The 20153-nt window shown below is 47.3% G+C and overlaps 1 protein-coding gene across 5 annotated transcripts in view; it reads right to left on the bottom strand.

Annotated features, from left to right (window-relative positions):
• The window catches only part of COL23A1 (collagen type XXIII alpha 1 chain), a 189345-nt gene that overhangs the window by 25341 nt on the left and 143851 nt on the right, over window positions 1–20153 (bottom strand). For 4 of the 5 annotated variants that reach the window (XM_037396588.1, XM_037396587.1, XM_037396586.1 and 1 more), the window contains exons 5-6: window positions 17931–17957; window positions 1662–1688 (exon numbers count right to left, since the gene is read on the bottom strand). In XM_037396588.1, coding sequence (XP_037252485.1) covers window positions 1662–1688; window positions 17931–17957 — 54 coding nt within the window. The remainder of the gene's footprint in view (window positions 1–1661; window positions 1689–17930; window positions 17958–20153) is intronic. The other variant, XM_037396585.1, reaches the window with a different exon arrangement.

Below are 20153 nucleotides of genomic sequence, written 5' to 3' on the forward strand. Positions count from 1 at the left end.
ATGACTCTAAATAGATGCAAGAGATTTCTTGAAGTATTAAATCAACTTCTAGAAAAACACATGCTCAGCATATCATTACAACAATTATACATCTGTTTGAAATAAACAAGGAGGATGAGCTGCTTTCTTTGGCCTATTTGCTGAAGACATAAGTCATCCTCCTCCTAAGCAGCTTTCTGTAAGATAGGCAGAGACAGGCAGGCAGAGTCAGGCTGCAGCCCCAAAGACAAGCTGCTGAGCAACACTTCGATGAGCCTGCTCTGCATCCTCCTTCCAGCACAGAAAAATACTGCATCTTGGGGTTCAGCCCAGTTCACAGTGTTTGCCAAAGCAGGACCCAGCGGGATGCAGTGGGGGAAGGTCAACAGAGAGGCCAGCAGTGGCAGCATCTGCATCCCTGCACAGCATCCCTCCTGCTGTTGATTTGGTTCTAAGCAAGGCCGCCAGCCCCTTACTCTCATGGAAGACATCATGAACAGTCTGGTTTGAGTTTGGCTGTTTGATAAGTTTGCTTTTTTGTTGAGGTTCTCCCTGCATCTCACTCGGAGGTCTTGCTCCTGCCTGGTGCACGCGCACAACTCGCAGCTATTTGCATCCCCGTGCCTGCCAAGGGCAGCAGGCGCAGGAGCGTGCCGCTGGGGTTTGCACTGCGCTTCCATCGTGGGGTTTTGCTAATTCAAAGCCAAGCCCTGAGCGCAGCGCTGTGAACTGGCCTTCCTTTTTTCTTTTCTAATGCTTTATTTCTACATTTCTTTTCATTCACATTTGCTGTTTTTAGGGGTAGGATAAAAACCAACCACAGCAATGTACAGCTACAACAGCACACTCCCTAACTGGCTAGAAATAAGTATCTGGGAGTAACTTTTTGGTTGCAAAGACTGACTGACTTCCGCCCACTTTGAAAATCACAGCTGGTTTAGGACCAGAGCTTGAAAAGATTTCACATGGTGCCCTCTAGTGAACACGGTGGAACAGGGTGGGATTTGGACACAAAATACAGAGCTGCGACCTCCTGCAGCAACCATCCAGCCGAAGGAATCAGAGCTGGCTCGTGAGCAGCTAGCATTAAAAAAAGCGCGTCTTTCTGTAAAATAAATAAGAGTGGAGCATCTGAGTATCCAAGGAGTTTCTAAGAAAAAAATACTGTCAAGAAAACAGCTCATAAAATGAAGTCCAGGCTTTCCACAAAGTGTTGCGCGGACACCAGGCACTCTCAAGCACTTCCCACACATGGGCTCCTTCAGAGGCAAACAAGCCCAGTTTGGGAACAATTATTTTTATGACACCACTTTGTAGTGCCAGGAGCACAAAACCAAGATTACTGACTTCGGTTCTTCCATGGTGCTGCTAGAGTGTATTTCCCAAATTTGGCCTGCTGCCCACCAGCAGTCTCCGCTAGCTGAGCTGGTGCAGGAGAGGGAGAAGCAGCTGAGCTGAGCTGAGAGGAAAAGAAAAGCTCACCTCTAGCTGTGCCAGCCAGCCCTGGCTCAGAATTTAAACCTGAATGTGTTATGGACCACAGAATTATTTTCCTAAATACAGTTTTGTCTCCTAAACAGTTCTGTAGGTAGTAATAAACAAGTAATAGTTGAGACTCTGCCTATCTATTGCAGAGCTGTCTGAATAAAGACATGTCACATTTGGCACACCGTGCTACTTACTGGTTTGCCATCCAAACCAAGAGGCCCCTGAAAAAGGAAGGAAAACTCAGTATTATTAAAAAAGAAATAACAATTTAAAAAAATTATCAATGCAAACAGCAGTATCAGTCATGCTCTGAAAAGAGGCTCTACTTACATATAGTACAATCTTTGGCTATGTTACTTATATACCTAATCCTTCATCCATGCAATCCAGCAGGAAGGTTTCACAGAAGTACAGTAAGAGGTGTTGAACAATGTGCAGAGTAAGAAGGAGCATGAAAGGAAGCGACAGGATTAGTGACAGGGATATGGTGACACTGCCCTGGCACAGCACTCGGGACTCCCTGAGGTTTTTAAAGACTAAAAGAGCAGCAGTAATACAGGTCTGGTTTGATTAAACTGAGCAGATCCCAGTGATCAACCTCAGATCTGAACCATTTGTTTCTGCAAAAGGACTTGCTGAAACTCTACCATTTTACCCAAGATGTGGGGATCACCCATCACTCTCAGTCTGTAACGGTAAATCTCATTGATGGGGAGGTGTGTCTTGCTGTGGAGGAAGCAAGGGTGCACCTGCCCCGTGGGCCGATACCCAAGCACTGCTCATCTGCGGTGATATAAAGCTGGAAGCGCACTTGTATCTGCAGGACCAAGCACTTGGTTACCCCAGTTCTACCCCAGGTCTCCCCTGCAGGAGCGCATGTTAAACCAACAGGAAAAATGGCTTTCCCCCCACCGTTTCTGGCACGTAAGCCCTTAAGTAACATAAACCCACCGAATACGTTGGGCCATAGGAAACCTTGCTTTGGAGAAGAGGTGCATGCAGGGAGAGGAAGCACAGGTGTTCTAAGGCCCCCGGACGAAGGCAAAGCTGCCCCTGCTCTCAGCCAGAGCTGGCACACAGGCACTCGGGGATGAAGAGAAGCACGCAACAGTTGAGGTAAATCCCAGAACTGCCTTTCCACCAATCCATGAACTGCTGCCCGAGAACCTAAAACCTTTCCTCATTTAAATCCAAAGAAAGCTCAGCCCTGCAAACCGTTCCAACAGTTGTGAGTCAGCAAAGCTCTCAGACACCTGCTTCCACCCCCAGATTTCCAACACGTGCCCACGAGCTTCGCTGGGCGAGGATCTGCTCCAGAGGGAGCCATGGGCTGTGCTAAACGGCGGGCACTGCATGCCTGCAGCAAAGCCTGACCCAGCACTGCAGCGTGGCTGGCTGCTCCCGCGCCCTCAAACCCAACCTCTCGTCACTGCCTGCTGCAGACCCAAGGGCTACGCTTCCAAAATGGTACCTTGGGATCAGCACCCGCTCCCCTCCTACATCTGCCCTGCGGGGCACACGTGCATCCTCCTGGGTCCTTCTGCAGCCGTGCTGGGCTGAAACGTCTCCTTGCATTACAGCCCTGCAAACTGGGAGGACCTACCAAAGCAAACGTAGCTTGGACTAGGGTATAACGCAACAAGAAAGCATCAAAGTTTTCTGTATTTCTTAGGGAACTGATTAGAGTGAACTTTTTAAAATTTAGCTTCAACCTGTGATGGTGAAATTGAGCAAAAGAGAGAAAGATGCGTAAGATAAGCCGAATGGCCGCATTAAAAATAGCACTCTTCCAGCTCACAGCTTTGGCCGTCGACAAGGAATAAATCAGTCTGCTGGAATACGAAACCCTGGGACACACACAGCTCTGTTAGGAAAAAGAGGTAAATCCAGGTGCTGAATCCTGGGTGGGGCATCAGTACCTGTGTTATAAGGACTGGGGGACCTGTACAAGAGACTTTCACCGGAAAATAAATGGTGATTTCTTCACACACACGAGATTTCTGAAGTGACTAAATGTAAGTTATACTGTTCACATGATGTATAGTTTCTTATAAGGACCTAGCAGTACACAGCTGCTACATAGCGGTAATGAAAAATATAAACAAATGCAGTCACATCTGTTAATGCAAAGGCTTGCAGATCACACCAAATGACTACTTCTTCCCCCAACACCCCCTCCATACTTTATCTCACCTCAATGCCTTACATTATAACACCTGGGAAATGCATCGGGTCCACGAAGTTTCTTTTCCTGAAACTATGATTGTTTGAGGTGACCCACCTGAAGGTCCCGCTGCAGCTCTCTGACCTCCAGAGGACAGGACATGGGACCTGTGCAGAGAACTTGCAGCAAATGCAACTTCTCAAAGGAGTAGGAGTCCCAGATCTTTTTTTTTTTTTTTTTTAAATTTACAATACCAATTCATCAGCTTTTAGCTATTCTTGTATCAGTCCATAAAGGGACATCCAGAAGGAGAAACAATAGCCTATTCAGGGGATGTTTGTTTGAGGGAAAGCATTTAATGCTTGAGAGAAACAATATCCATTGGGCTTTCAACAGGGCTCTCGGCCAGCTGTGCTGCTGGATGGACATGACTAACTCGGACTTTTAAATGTTTTGTTAGTCTGGGCTGGAGATTTAATTGACTCTGCTCTACCTGCCCAGCCAAACGTCTGCGCGAGCAAAGGCAGGTTTGCGAGAGCAGCCAGAGCATCGCATGTGTGAAGTAGGAGGGAGCATCTGAAATCTGGGCTGGCTTACTTGATGGCCTGCAACTGTCAGGAGCACCCATGTGTTGAGATCATTATTGTCTTTCATTTGAATTATGCTCCATGTCATTTTAATTAAAGATGAAGCAATCCTTAGTTCATTTGATAACTAAGGAACAGGAAAACAAGAAGTAACCCCTTATTCCCCCAGTCAAAAAAGTCACACTTATAGAAGTTTTCATTTTGGAAGAACAAAAATAATTTCCACTTAACCAGCACAGCATAGGAAAAAGGTGAGTTTTCCAGACACCCCATTACAGGGCCCAAGTAAGAGAAAGCATCGCAGTGACTTCACGCTGTGCTTTTTGGCCAGAAATAAATTTCACTCATTCCTTTGCCCTCTCTCAGTTACAAGCCTTCTGCTCCAAATCACACACACAGTGATCACACTTTACATAATTAAATACTCACTACAGTGAGAGGGGATGAACTTTCTGTCTAGGACAAAGCTGATGCTTTAAGACAAGGTAGAGAGAAAATTCAACCAACTTCCCTTGAAACATGATTCTGACCAAAACCACCGCTGCACTGGCCAAGTGCAACAAAAATCCATTGACCCTGGGTGCTTTGAGGAAGAAGACACCGATGTGGTCCCAGACGACGCCGTTTGGTGGCTGTCAGAGCCCACCCCTAGCTGATAACCAACTCAGATCTCTTTCTGACCACGCACCAGCAAGGACCGCCTGCGTTTGGCACGGGGCCAACACAGCTCTGTGGGGCATCCTCCACGTTTGAAGAGAAAAGAGGAAACGTTGCTGTCAGTTTGATAAAGAAAATATATCCGCAACGTCTGGCTGGAGGCCTCTGGCTGCCAGGGCAGGAGGAGCTGGGTTAGCGGGGAGAGCTGCTGACATGGAGCAGGGGTGAGTGGTAATTGCAATTACTCACCTTGGGGTTTTTTTACCCCTCCCAAACAGTAATGTCGGCACATGGTGTTCCTGCCGGCACAGTGACCCAAACCACAGTGCATCCCCACTGCCATCGCCTGGGTGAGGACAGTATTTATATAATGATAAATACTTTATGGTATACATTATTTTATGATATATATCTATACAACGAGGCAGAGAATGCAGACACAGGTCGGGTACGACCTTGAGCAAACCTTGTTACTACATCATGCACTCTTGCTGCATGCCTTGGTTTGGCCATGCAACATTTCAACTTCAGAAGAAGGAGCGACACTGAGATATGTATTAAAACAAATTATAGTATTTCTGTTTGTCTGTTTCACAGTAGCAGCTCAGAAGTCTTGAGATATAGCACCAAAGTGTTAAAATGATGGCAAAATCTAGGTTAACTCAATGCTGAGATCAGCTGAAGGCTTGGGAACACAGTTTTAAGTTTGCCAGAAAGGGAAGACGTGGAGCTTGCAAGCTCTGATTCACATGAAAAAACTCTTCCAATAAATAATAAGCGTTTCCCCCATGCATCCCTCAGCCCTGCTCAGAGCAAGCCCAGGTGCCAGCCTGGCTAACTGGCCCTCTGCCTTCCTCCTCTGGTGCCATTATTGCTGCTGGCAGGGATGTACTTGCTCTAGCAGCGTTACAGGAATTTTAAGGGGGTAAAATATCTAGTGAAAACGAAGCCAGAGATTATTAAAAGGACAATCTTTCTGAGTTGGGAAATCTTCTCTCATGGTTATTTTTAAGGTTTCCTGCTCTGCTAAAAATTAGCACAGGGGTCGGAAGGAACCCTGCAGTCAAATTTTAACAAATTCAAAGGGCTGCCTTCAATCTCTGTCTCTGTGGTTTCAAAAAATGGTAAAATCTTACATTTGAGGAGGAAAGTGTCAGAACAAAAGGGCAAAACAATATTTTAGTATCCCTGCAAAGGGCCCTGGGTCATTAGGCAGCATGGTCTGTAGCGCAGCCAGGGAGCAGGGACCAGCCATTCCTATAGGCTACACTGTAAATCTTCACAAGCAGAACAGTGTCTGCTGGTGATGCGGTTCCTCAGCACATTTTTGTATGAGAAGCAAGCTCTGGGCAAAAGCTGTGGCCAAGCACACCCTGCCAGACCCGTCACAAGGAAAGTGGAGAAAGGCAGCCAGGTTGCTGTGGCTCCTCTGAGCTTCCCAGCTGAAGGAAAAGGAGAGAAGAGGGACTGATAAATGAAACGGGAGTCCTCCAAACAGCAGCTGAGAACTGCTGGTGCTTACTGCGAATGAATCTAGTACAAGAGACATGCTCTGGGATGTCACCTCATCCTTGTCCCCAGTACTGCTACCACCTCCTCCCTCCCTAAAGTCCTCAGTGCAGAGGGACCAGAAGCCCTTATAAAAAAAAGCAGTTTCCACTCCATCCAGTATCACCTCTGCTACCATAATCATTTGCCCTTCCAAATAACAGCATTTAAATATCTGTCAAGAGATAGACTCCATGTATGAAATCGGTCATACTAGAAATTATCCTGCACACACACCAACTGCAACGGCTGTGAGCCCGGACAAGTCCTTGGTGGGAGGTTCCACCTGCATCTGCCCTGACCTCTGGAGTCTCCGGTGTGAGACCCTGAAATCACGCCAGCCTGTAGCACAACACACTGTTGGAAATGTTTCTACGAGGAGCTGTCATATTTAAGTATAAGATCATTAAAATCACGATAGCTTTATGTTTAACTTTATATAGTATGGATGGTCTCACTGAAATGGCATGGGACTGCTGCACAGGGCAACAGCCCTGCACTTACAAGTAAATAAATAAAGATTTTTCAGCATGAACATGATTATTAACAATCCTTTGCTAATCATTTTCTCTGTTTAAGGAAAGTTCCTCTTTGCTTGAAAAAAAGCTATTTCAGTATTGTCCAACACAAATTCCCCTTTGGTCCATGACTGCATGCAAACCTGAAAACCATCTTTTCATTACCAGGTGATAATGATTTCTTCATTTTCTAAAAAATCAAATAGCTTCTACAGTTTTCCTATAAGCACAGAATATATTTTTTATTTAATGCTTGTTAAGATTTGTTTTAATTTGGAAAAATTTTTACACTTCTCATTGCCACGCATCAGTGTTCTTTCTTTAAAAATGAAAGCAAAGAACATTTGAAAAGAGGGAAGCTTAACTAGCTTGGCTACCCCAACAAAGGATACAATGTCTTCTAAGCCTATTTTCTGGGTAAATCAATAAAATGCCTTTTTTTGTGTGTCTTATTTTCAAAACCACTACAAAGAGCAGAGCTCCAAAGCAAGTCCTGATAAATACCCTGTTGCCAGATTTAACATGGAAACTATTCACATATGACATGTGCTGAGGTCCCAGTTTTGCGTGAATTAAGCTTGAAATACATCCAACCTTTGTGGTTTAGCTAATACCTTTCAGCAAACGCAAGCACCTCTAGCCGGGCAGGTCCCCATTCCCCCCCACCCCCCCCAGGCCATGGTGGCAGGTAGCCCAGGGGCTGCCTTAACTTCTCCAGGGCTGCTGCCACCCCCCAAATCAGCCTTGCTGGCACCTGCATCCTAGCAGACGCTGACAGCGTGCCACTGAGGCCACGGCTTTCTGCACTCAAGTATCAGCTGATTTATAGTCTTCTCCAAGAAGGCACTAAGATGTCATAGAAGTAAAAGATAAGCCAGACACAGATACTTGTTTAGCCACTAAGTTGTATTCCAGGATCAAAACCTACTTTAAATGTCAGACTTCACTGGCACATTTACCATGAGAACAGCAGGCAAGAGAAATTACTATTACCAGTGGCAACTTCCACCTGGGACAGCTCTAGATATCAAGCACAGCAGGAGGCACTTGTGTAACAGAAGATGTCACACAGCATCTTCATTTGACTTCCCTTGATAGACCAGACCCTACACGTGGCATAGCAGAAGATGCAAGAGGACTCTGAAACCCAGGCACAGCTACTTCTGCCTATTCATGTGCATTACCCCACGTCTGGAGACAGCTAGGTGTACAAAATTTGGGGGGGCATGATTCACTGCCTATGAATTTTTGAGGGTTTAATGGAAACCATCTTCTGGTTTTGTTCTCTGCCCCCCTCCATTCCACTTGCTGCCATCACCCTGTATAGGCTCAGAGCCAGGTTCTCCTTGTTTGGCTAGAACCCCCTATTTCATATTATAGGGGAGGGCAATTAGGGGTTCCCCAAAATCCACCTCGCTGCAAAACACAGCCCTGCAAGTAACATCCAACCCCAGTCTTCAGGGGGATCCCGATGGGGCTGCTCCAGGCAGTGGGGTGAGCTGAGCGCTCCTCACCCGTGGCAGCTCTCACCCCTCTTTCTTCCAAATTTCCTTCCAAAAAGGCCACCTGAGTGCACCCCAGGGATTGCCCACAGCATCTGCTGGGGCTCAGCATCACTAAACCCTCAAAGACTCCTCTGAAACTTTTCTTTGGGGGAACTGTACCCCACAGCCTAAGCTGACAGCAACAAATCCCCCAACAGAGGTGTCAGGCAAATGATGCAGAGCAGCAGCCTGATAAGAGCCAAGTGTGTGTTAAACCAACCAAAGAAACACAGATCTGTGCTCTATTCAAAAAAAAACCAAAAAACCCCCAACCCCAAAAAATAAAAAAAATCTGTCCTTAGACTGCTAGGCGGCCTCTGCCCATTCTTTGATGGAAGCGGAGCAGAAAGGAGCAGTAATTTGCTAAAAACTTCACCCATAATGCAAACCAGACTGCGGGGCTCTGCAAGGGAGCAGCCACCTCGGAGGCTGGGCTGGTCCATGCCGGGCATCTGGCGGCCATGCAGAGCCAGCCTCTGCAACGCCAGCCCAGCTCCCTTCCACAGGGCACAAACACTTCCAAGCACTTCTGAAATCCTTGGGAAACAAAAACAAAAAACCAGTACCCCCCCCTCCTAAACCCTACCCTCAGGATATTTTTGGGGCAGCGCCGGGCCCTGCCCACCGTTCAGCCCCTCCTTTGCATTGCCAGCATGGGCTCACCAAAGCGCTTTGGTTCCCAGCTGTCTTCGCAGTCATGCCAATCATATATATATTGGGGTTTCGCTGTGGATATACAGGACCTTTTCCCATGCAGTAGCTGCCTCTTCCTTAACCACAAGATATACCTTCTTCCATCTGTTGGCAGAGCTCCCTCCTTATTTTGCTGGATGTTTTTTCCAAGACGCTCAAGAAAAAATGCCTGGAAACAAATCTAACACTGACTGGTTCAAACGGGTGGAAAGCAAATGCTGTGCTGGAGCTGCACGGGTCACTGCTCAGGTTTGTGAGCAAGGTTACTTGGATATGCCACAGCAGAGCTGGTCTGTTCGCTCCTCCTGACACAAAACTGCCGCGATTCCTGGGCAGGCATGCCAGATCAGCTTATCTGGTGCTGAGCATCATTTCAGAAGCAAAAGTTCACTCATCTGTGTATCACATTGCACCAGTTTTCTTCCAAAACAACAAAGTGTTTTTATGGAAGAAAGAGTCCCCCAACTTCCCCGAAATTTCTGAGGCTGAAATGAGTTCCATGTGTTCTGCACAACTGCTTGTTTCAAGCTTTTGGTGCCCAATTGGCTTTTAGATTTTTTTTTTTTATGTCCAACTATGAGAGAGGAGATGGCCTCTGTGGCAGGAATGCAATTTTGAAGTCTGTAAGCAATTGTTTTGGAAGAATATTGACATTTCAAGCAAACACTTTGGCCTTTTACTGCCTTTATATTTTTTCCCCACCAGTGCCATCCCTGTTTGACAGTTGCTGTTTGGATTACCTCTCTTACTTGGTGAATGAGCAAACTTCTTGGTTTTTCTCAGTTTTCCTCTGCCTACAAGCCAAGTCTTGATACCATGTGACTGTGCCCAAATGCACTGGAAACAGAGATGCAGATCGACCAGCTGCACTCACACTCGATGCAGGGAACCAGAGAAAAAGCAGAATGAGAAGCCAGAAACCAAACCCCCTGCTTCAACCAGGCATTGGGTGGGGAAGGACTTTTTCCACCATCCATCCTTGCAGCCATCCTCATTGCCAGGCCTCCCCCTACATGAGCCAGCTTGGGATAAGGAGGATAGCTGGGTCCAAGACATCACCTGAAAAGCCGCGTGTGTCCCGTATCAGAAATTTGCCTGTGCAATTTGGGCAGAAAAGTTCTCCTTGCTGTTGCTGTCAGCACCTTCACCAGACCCTCTCTTCTCCCTGGCCAGAAACACTGGAAGGCAGAAGATAAACAAATGCATCTGCAATTCCTCTACTGGGTGGGATATAAGACAAACTTTTTATTTTCCCTGTGGAAGAATTACCTCTAAATCAAAAGAAAAATAAACTGCTGCCACGAAGAGCTGGTCTTTACAAAATCATTGTTGTCTCCACATCAGAGAGCCAGTACACGGATGTAGCAGGAAAATACACTGGATCTGCTTTCCCTGCTTAAAGAAGTTTTCCCTCTAGGCAAATAATTACGTGAACTGTCCACAAAAGTGATATTAAAATGAAAAAGACTAGAACTACAAAGTTTGCCTTATAAAATAAATATTTGTTACTTCTGTCTTTTGGGCTCTTACTGGGAGAAGTATGTGTGCAAATGACTTCATACACAGGAGACACTCCTTGAAATCTGAATGTTCATGAGTAAAGATATTCATGAGAACACACACAGGTCCAAACCCTAAATTACAGTTATGACCTTGATGAACCTAGCTAAGAAAACAAAATAGCCAGCTTACCAACAGAAGCCTTCATTTTGGGGATGGATACCAATCACACGACACAGTATTTGACAATATCTAAGTCTAGCAATGACAGATGTTAAACGCGAAAATTTTTAATTCTGTGCATGCATAACCAACTAAAACATCCATGCAATGTACAGGCATTCTATGTCCGTACGTGAGCGATCACCCAGGGTCTGGAAAGCATCTGTCTACTGTGAAAAAGCAGGAAAAGTTTGAGATCCACACGCTTTTCCCTACAGCCCATAAGATCTGACCACATAGTATGGTCTCCTACATCTCACATGGGATTTCTGGCAGCCCTCCTGAAGAGTTAAACCACTGCCTGTTGCTCTGGTTTGGGCTCAGAGCAATCTTGAGCTACCCATGACTCCCTCTGCAACTCTCCCAGGCTACACCTTGAGTGTCCCCAAGCAGGACTTGGACATAATTGCATAGATAGAGACAACTCATCAAGTTATCAATTCCCAGTTACTTCTACAGTTCTCCTGTGAAAGTACTTTATTATTATTATCACAACTGGCTTTCTGGTGGTGTTGTTTCCAAAACACCTGGCTAACTACAGGTCTTGGAGCTTTCTTCTAAACTCTGAGGGACCACAACGGGATGGAGGAACTGCCACCAGGAACGGGCTTGGGCACATTCTGCATTTCCCACACATCAGCCTGTCTGCATTCATAATACATTTATGCATCACACACAAAAAGCTTGCACAGACTTTCCCTTGCTAAGTTATCTATGCTAACTGAAGTTCTTAGTTGCTGAGGGGAGAAACCCCCAGACTACATTGGTTATGGCCAAGGTCTAGAGCTGCGACCAAAGTCACTGTCACAGTGCTCTACCGCACTGGGGTCGTGCAAGTCAAGGAACCAGCCTCCCTTCTGCATGTGCTCCTCCAACTCCTCTCCCAGACATCAGCTCAGAAAACCACATTTGGCTTCGCTATGTCTTCAGAATGAATTAAAAACAGAGCTTATCATCCTTACAAATCGATTTCCAGCTATACGTGTTACAGCTGACTACAGTGGATAACTCTGGATTTACAACACTGTAGCCAAAGGAAGATGTTAGCTCACTGTTCAGGGCTCCCAAAATAAAGTTTCTGAAGATGCTGAGCTGCTTAGCTCCAACAGCTCCTTTGCGTGAGGTGACCTGTAACATACCTAAGAGCGGCCTGTACAAGAGTATTACGATTTTGACTGAACAATTATTCCCCAACAGGTGCGCTAAACATTGAGCCTGTGTTGTATCTCTCCTTTACTGTAAGTCCATTAATTGATTATATTTGAGTTGTTACCTGTCCTTAGAAAAGGCTGCCATTACTCAATATTGAATTACTTTGAGTAACAAGCTGCATTGCTTCAAAGCAAGTAGAACCTGAAGCCTTTTCACTCCACCTTCCCAAAAGATTCCCACTATTGCAAGAGACGGGCAGAACAGTGCCTGGGCTCTTCCAGGCAACACACTAATGATTTACAAAATTCAGGAGGCAAACATCATACACCGGAGGCACAAAATTAATAACATTCTGCTCAACTAAAAATAGATGCTAATATTTTAAGAAAAATGTATAAAGTGGAAGACAACTCTGTTTCATATTGTACTTCTGTAAAGCTGTTGCCCTGCTCTGTTTTTTATTAATGAAGACATGCACATGAAGTAATTCCCCTCGTTAATCAACTTCATTCTTTTGGTTTCTTCCCACTTGAAGTGACAACCCTCCATTCGGGATGTCACGTAGCGGTGTAGCACAGACCAATTTTAGGGAGGGATGAGTAGCAGAAGCAGATGACACTCTCAAGAAACAGAGGGTTTGGCTTCAAAAGGCCTCTCCGGTAGACAGGAAGAGGGAACGTAGTGGGTTCTGGTGAACCACAGATACAGCGGCTCACTGGGGAAGAGGAGAAACACCATGTAGAAGGACAGCTGAGCAGTTTGAAGGCAAGTATAAAATCATCCCTGCATGGGGCTGGGGATGGGACAGGGCAAGGCTGCTAAAAGCACCACCATTGCTTCTCCCCTCCATACATAATTTGACTCCGCTGAACAGCTGCATAATGGGAAGATCTGCCTGCACGGAAAGGTCAGCTGCAAAGCCTACTCACAGTTTGGCTCTTCCATCTGCTCCTCATTTTCTCTTTCTTCCTCCTGCCCAGATGCAGCTGCCCGCCCTGCTAACGTAAGCAGCCGAAAGCCCTGCTGCATCAGCCCTCTGCACAGCCAATCCCTCTGCTCCTCTCCTAGCTTTACAAGGGCAAAAGCCCCCCGACACACCGACGCACTGACAGCACATCGAGGGGAACCACTCCACAGCGCGGATGCTCCTTGCCTCAGAAAGCATGGCCCAGGGCAAGTCCCAGGGGATCCTGGTCCCAGCGCCTGGTTCTGCCCAACAAGAAACACTTTTCCATCATTGCAGCAGCCACCCAGCTGCTTTTCCTCTCCTCCAGTGCCCTCGCACAAACCCAAGCTCAAACTTCAGGGCTGTGCTTCAGTTTGGGGATGGGCTGGGTGGTCTTTTGGCAAAGGCTAAAAGCATCATACAGATTTTCTCTGTCCATCTAATCTGATCTAAAGGCTGTTGTCATCTCTTCAGAAATGTTGGTGATGGGAAGCACCAGAGCAAAACAATACAGTTAAACCAGCACTGGCTGGTGGCCCTCCTGCAGCAACGCCCTCCCTCAGCACATACTTGGACCCGTGCAAAGCCCAAAGTAAGGACAACCGGGGCTCCACCACCATGGCCATAGCCACTGGGCACGTCCCTGAGCAGGGGGATGCAGACATAGCATTACCACCAGGCAGGGCTAACCAAAGGTAGATCAAGTTGGTTAGGACCTTGTCTAGAAAACTGTCATTTTCTCTCCTGAACTGCTCATTTTGCATCATTTTTATAACTTTTTTTTTTCTTTAGAGACCACTACATCACCAATGAATCAACGTAGCCCCATAATCCATCTGCAATTACCAATTATTCTGGTATTTCTGTATAAAGGAATCCTTTATCCTGTAGTTTTCAGTCATTGATGCTGCCTGTTCATCCCAGGACACCAACCACTACAGACCTATGTGTTACTCCAGCCCACCACCACCAGCACAAGAAACCAGAGGAACATCACTGTGTCCTGCAAGAAGGACCATGTAGTTCTCAGATGAGAAAAGCAACCTGTTGGTTGCTCTCGACCTTTGGGGTAAAGTGCTTTGTTCCCCCTCAGATGTTTTAGGTATTTTTCTCTAAAAAGGACTTCCAAGATTAAGATCAGTCTTTTGGCATCAAAAAGAATAAAAACCGCCTGATTCCCTGGTGCCTTCATTTGCATTCTTGCAAGCTCAGAGGGTACAAGGCAGGCTCTCAGAGTAAGCAGATTTGCACCCCAAAAGCCAGGAGCTTATGATGATCACTGCCACTGTTACTACCTGCAAATTACACAGTCAAGGTAAGAAAAAAAAATATTGTAGGTATTTTGGATGCTAAATAGATCTGCCTTTCTCTGTCCTCAGCTCTCCAGAGAGCACACACACATAACCCACATTCAAGCCCCTGCAGAACCTGAATGATATTCAGTTTAACAGCTCTTAAATTGACTCTCCAGAGACCCTTCTGCCCCCAAGACCTGGTTCTCCTCGCAGCTAAATCGAGAAGCACAGCGAGTCACGGCTTCCGCCTTGTTCACCAGTCACTGGGGTCCTATGGGACCTGCCTCAGCCCCACCCAGGCTGAATGCAGTTTCCACTGTGTGTAATGGGGTTACCTGCAGAGGATGATTTTTATGCTGCAATTTTATTATTTGTTAAATGCTGTTACAAGTCTAGCAAGGCAAGTTTTGTCCTTCCAACATCAGCTTTCCTCATCTGTTAGAAAACCCCCAAACTGAATTAGATTCTTGGTCTGGGGGTCAAAAACATTTTAAAAGCCTCCCTAGCACTGCAATTAAAAAAGAAAATCTCAGAAAGGGCAATCTTCAGGTAATCTCTGAAGCAGCCAATATGGCAAAGGCCCGTGTATGGCAGCTTGAGCTTGTGCCTCACTAGGGATATCTTTTCCTTAATCTGCCCCGATATCAAAAGTTTACATTAAGCTATTCAACTGCACAGTCTTTGTCCTTCTGTCAAATTTGGCTGAAATGGGCCAAGTTCAAAAGTTACTGGCAAAAGAAGAGAGAATTCAGACTCAAGCAGCCCCTAACTCATACGAACCTTCACTGAAATTCAGGCTGAGGCATATGCTGCGATCCACGTTCAACAGGGTGTCAAAACCAAGTAAAAAAAAAAACAAAAAAACCCCAGAAAAGCAACAAACCCCAACATTCTTCATAGTAACATTAGCAGGATACACTGTAAGCCTAAAAATACAAACTAAAGACTCCCTGTGGTTTACAAAATAACAATGAACCCAGAATTTCATAAAGAAGAAACTGGTTCTAGTACAAAGTTTTATTGTAGAGCACAAACCACTCTTTAAGCATCAACCTATTGAAACCATCTTATTCTCTTTGGGACCCGTCTCTGGGTGATTTCATCCCTTTAGGGCTTCCATCGCTCGCAGGGTGTTAAACGCCAGCAGCTCACAAATAGCCACCACACACCGCCAGCAAGGGACATGTGGTACTGCACCTATTTGGGACACCGAACACCATTTAATATCCACTCGCTACCTCTGCATTCGCACCACAGTCGCCTCCTGAAACAGCTCAGAGTCTGTATGATCACCCTGGAGGGAGCTAAATAATTTAATCGATTTCACTATGCAACGGGATGGAATAAAGCCTGTCCATGTGCTGCTGCTAAGGCGCTCAAGCCTGCTTTTAGTTTCTTCCTTCTTCAGGTACGCGCATTGTTTTAGAAATGCGGCTATCGTCACCTCCTCGTTAGATAAAGCTAATGAGCGTAGCCACGGCCACATGGATGCAGCAACTGTGTTTGCTGGGTTTGGCTCAGCCAGTTTTGGAAGTCAGGATAAGGCCAGCCGGACGGCGGCTCCTGGGGAAAGGTGAGCGAAGGGAGAAAACTTTTAGTGACATGAACGCCGTCCCCCCAGTGCAGCCGGGGTGGCAGGGCCACAGCTGCCGCAGCACCACCGAGATCCCTCCGCAGGGGCGGGGCCGGCGCTGAGGTGACGCTCCGCCCCCGGCGGCACCACTTCCTCCCCGCGCTTCTGCCTGGCAGAGCCCCGGGCGCGCCGTGCCAGAGCAGCGGCTGCTGCGGGGCTGGCGGTCCGAGGCCGCCGCAGAATTGCCCTTCCGCAGCCCCTCAAGGCAGTCTCCCAGCTACGCTTCTAATAAATTAAACTCTGCGTTCCCCACAAGCCACTCGCTCCTTTGCACAGCCTCCTGGCTCCAGCACCCTGCCGGGGCATCCCGCGGCACCGCTGCCCCTTCTAGGCCAGGCGGCAGGGCAGGGGGCCGGGGCCGAGGCCGGAGCCAGGCGGCAGGGCAGGGGGCCGGGGCCGAGGCCGGAGCCAGGCGGCAGGGCAGGGGGCCGGGGCCGAGGCCGGAGCCAGGCGGCAGGGCAGGGGGCCGGGGCCGAGGCCGGAGCCAGGCGGCAGGGCAGGGGGCCGGGGCCGAGGCCGGAGCCAGGCGGCAGGGCAGGGGGCCGGGGCCGAGGCCGGAGCCAGGCGGCAGGGCAGGGGGCCGGGCCGCTCCCGCTGCGGGCTGGTACCGCCTGAGGGAGACAAAAGCCCGCGCTGCGCGCGCCGCGGTCGCCTCTCCTCTGGAAACCAGCGGCCCTGTTTGCCTGCGGGCTTCCCCGCTGCTCCCTCGTACCAAACTATTTAAAATCAGCTGGTGGAGCCCCAAGTGCTTTCGTCTTAAGGATATAACGGCAGCACTGGCTTGTTGTGAAAAATCCACCCCATTTGCCACCCTTTCTCCCCTTCTGGGGCCGGTGCCGCTGAGGAAACATTTCTGTCCTCCCCGGGGGGCTCGCAGGGGTCTGGGGAGGAAGAAAACTCAGGCAGCTCAGTGCTCCCTCCAGCTCTGCCACAGCCACAAAACACGAGGGGGTTCGGTGGTGCGTGGGCATTCAGGGGGCACAGCCCCAGGGCACGAGGCGGCACAGGCAGGGAGCGAGGTTTCCTAACACACTCCTTTGGGGAAAAAAGAAAAAGAGGGTATCAACCACAGGAAGGAGAAAGTGAACTACTCTTCATTACCTTATAAATGGAACAGGAGGGCAAACAGTCAAGCAGCCCCTTCCACAGCATCAGGCCGTGCAGGACCCACTGCACCCGTTCAAAAAGCAGGAGCAGAGCTGGAAGTGTGCTGTGAACACGGAGGATCCACACAGTGATTTTTACCAACCTATTAATTATAGTGAGTGCACACGCAGGAGTTGCTCCCTGATGAGCCATTGAGCCCCTCAGAGCCAGAGCGCCATGGTCATCCAAGGGCATTAATGGGGACAAGGGGATCTGGCCAGAACCAGGTCTCCCTCCTGCAGAAAGCAGCTCGGAGCCTTTAACAGCCACAGGTTGCCAGCCTTATTTCTCCTCCAGAAGATACGTCCTCTTAACACAGAGACATTTCAGTGGTGCTCATGGCCATAGGAAGGGCATGGAGTCCCAGGTTACCCTTCCTCCTCCTCTAAGCCTCTGCAAAAATTTCTTCTTGCCAACAGGCACAGCAGGACCCTCTGCTCCCAGGCAAAGGGAGCAAGGGCAGAATGTTTGGAGATGGGCAAATAAGGACTTATCTCAACACCTGAAGCTTTTTCACCAGTGTCCCCAAATCTGGCCACCTGTAGCTGTGAGTGGGACAAAGCCCAAAGCCTTCACTAACTTTGCAGCCCAGTGAACTCTTAGGCAAGAGTATGAATAATGCCATGAAAAAGCTCAAGTATTTCACCCCTACAAACATTAATGGACAATATTGCACAGGCTGCAGAGTTCTAGGGCTAAATCCCTCAAAAGGACTATCACTGATGAAGAAGGAGGGAGGAAAGGGTTGGGGAGAAGAGGCCAAGACAGGCAGAGAAAATAAAGTGTCATGGGAAAGACCGAGACAACCACGGAGTGCAGATTAGAAGAGAATAAAAATAAAAGGAATAGCAGAGTTACCGGGTAACCATCACGTCCTGACTGCCCCTGTGGTGGGGGAACAAGTGAGATAACAAGTCAGTCAATGCACCCATAGCAGCATGACAACACATAGAAGCAGGCAGGAGACTGGGCCATCGGCTCCCCAGCCAGTCCCTGGACTAAACTCTCTCTAGAGAAACCTCTTGGGACAATTTTCTTATTAGAAAGGTCACCACCTATGGCATATTTTCCCCAGATTTTGATCTTGTGCTTCCCTTGAGCTACTTACCAAGGCTTTTGCCAACTCATGCCCATCCCTGCTGTCTGTGCTCAGTCTCAGCCGCCCCTGAAGCCAGGGATGTGCATGGCATACATTAGATCCTGGCCGTAACCCTACCCTGGGACACAGGAACCAAGAGGTACGGCAACACCTGGGTGCTGGGGAGAGGCCAGGGATGCTGTGGTACTGCTGAGCCAGCAGCCGGGACAGCCCGTCTGCCCAGGAGCAATCACTGGGCTTCTATTCCAGCACAGGATTCAATGAAGGTTTCCTGCTCTTAGATCCGCTGATCTCCTTGCAGGATACAGCTCTCCCAGCTCACCCCTAAGCTTTGCTTTAGTTGGCAACGAAGCAGAAAGAAAAGCTGATGCTACGGGAAAGACCTTACTTAAGTTGCTAGTAACACCTGCAACATCAGTGGAATAAAACACAACCCATTCAGGATATTTCACCTTTTCTGCTCTCCTCGGGGGGTTTCCAAAGGTGTTTACAGCTCGAGCTGCCGTTAAACATGCTGTGAGCTACAGCAGAGGACCCTGCTGCAAGCCAGACGTAAGGCAGATTCCCGGGAAGGAGCTGTTAAGTATTAGCTGGTACACAAGTAGGCAGTAAAGCGTGTATCTGGTACAGCAATGTCATCTGCTACCATAAACACAGGTTATGTCAGCATGCTGCGGATATGCAGTCAGACTCATACATTTCTTATGGCATGAAACGGCCCTGGCAGCCCCCTTCATACCACATACAGGGGTTCTCCCTTTTGCTAAGTGCCCCTGCAGCTTTTAAGGCCTCCTGCAGCACTACCGATCCATCCAGAAGCGACAGTGAATTCAACAACCACCTATTTAACAAATTACAGTCTTGGGATAAAGTGTACAGTGAGATTTTTATGGAGGCTTATGGCACTAGAGCACACACAGATAAATAGGAAACACTTGTGACTCCCAACCCTCACTCACTGGTGAGCTCCCCAGCCAGCATGCTAATACATAAAGTGTTTGTTAATATCTGGGACTGTAAATGTTTAATTACAGTCTGTGGTAAGTCTATCCTTCAATTGTAGAAATTTCCTACCCAGCATGTGATTTTAATACCCTCCAAAACAGAGGTTTTATAGCACATCTGAGCAGAATACCCCTTACTCACAGACAGGATGATCAATCATCCAACAGCCACAAATCCTGTACCACAAATTCTAATAATTTCATACACACAACTAGCTTATGACAGCCAAAAAATAAAATACCAGAACAACTGCTACTAGGGAACAACAGAATTGAGGATACAGTTTCAGCAGAGTGCGATGCTGTACATGTAAAATGTAATCGATTCCTTATGGCCAAAATCAAGAAACAGAAGAAACTAATAGACTTAAATACAGTACTGTTGAAATAAAATAATATTGTGGTTCTGTGGGTTCTAGGACATTTATTATATATTATGTTTAAGGAAGTCTCCGGCAAATGCTGCTTACTCTACAAATGCAGGATTTTATTTTTTTTTTTAAATGAACTAACCCAGGAGTTGTCATTTGAAGAAGGGCAAGGGGAGAATTAAAAAAGAAGAAAAAAAAAAAAAAAAGAGTCTTGTTTGTGTTAAATCTCCCCTGTGCTCCGTTTGCAATTCAATATGCCGTGGGAACCAGGAAATGAAACCAACTAGAGACAAAGAAAAATTAATAGTGTACCATATGTTGCCTACGTCGAATCGCATACAATAAAAGTGAACAGACAGCACACGTGAGGAAGCGTAACCCAGCCAGCTGTGTGTGGGCTGATAACAGCCTCTGAGCAGGAGCAGAACTGAAACAGTTAAATAAATTCCATTTTAAGTAAGCCAAAGTACTTTAATCAAGAGGAAAACGTCCCTTAAAAGATGTATAAATGGAGTTTTAAATAGGCAGTATCCTCTTCATTTCTAACCTGCCACTGAGTGAGAATTTTTTTTTTTTTTTTATAATTAAGCTAAACTACACTAATTGC

Source organism: Falco rusticolus, chromosome 8 (assembly GCF_015220075.1).
Source record: "Falco rusticolus isolate bFalRus1 chromosome 8, bFalRus1.pri, whole genome shotgun sequence".
NCBI classification, from domain to species: domain Eukaryota; kingdom Metazoa; phylum Chordata; class Aves; order Falconiformes; family Falconidae; genus Falco; species Falco rusticolus.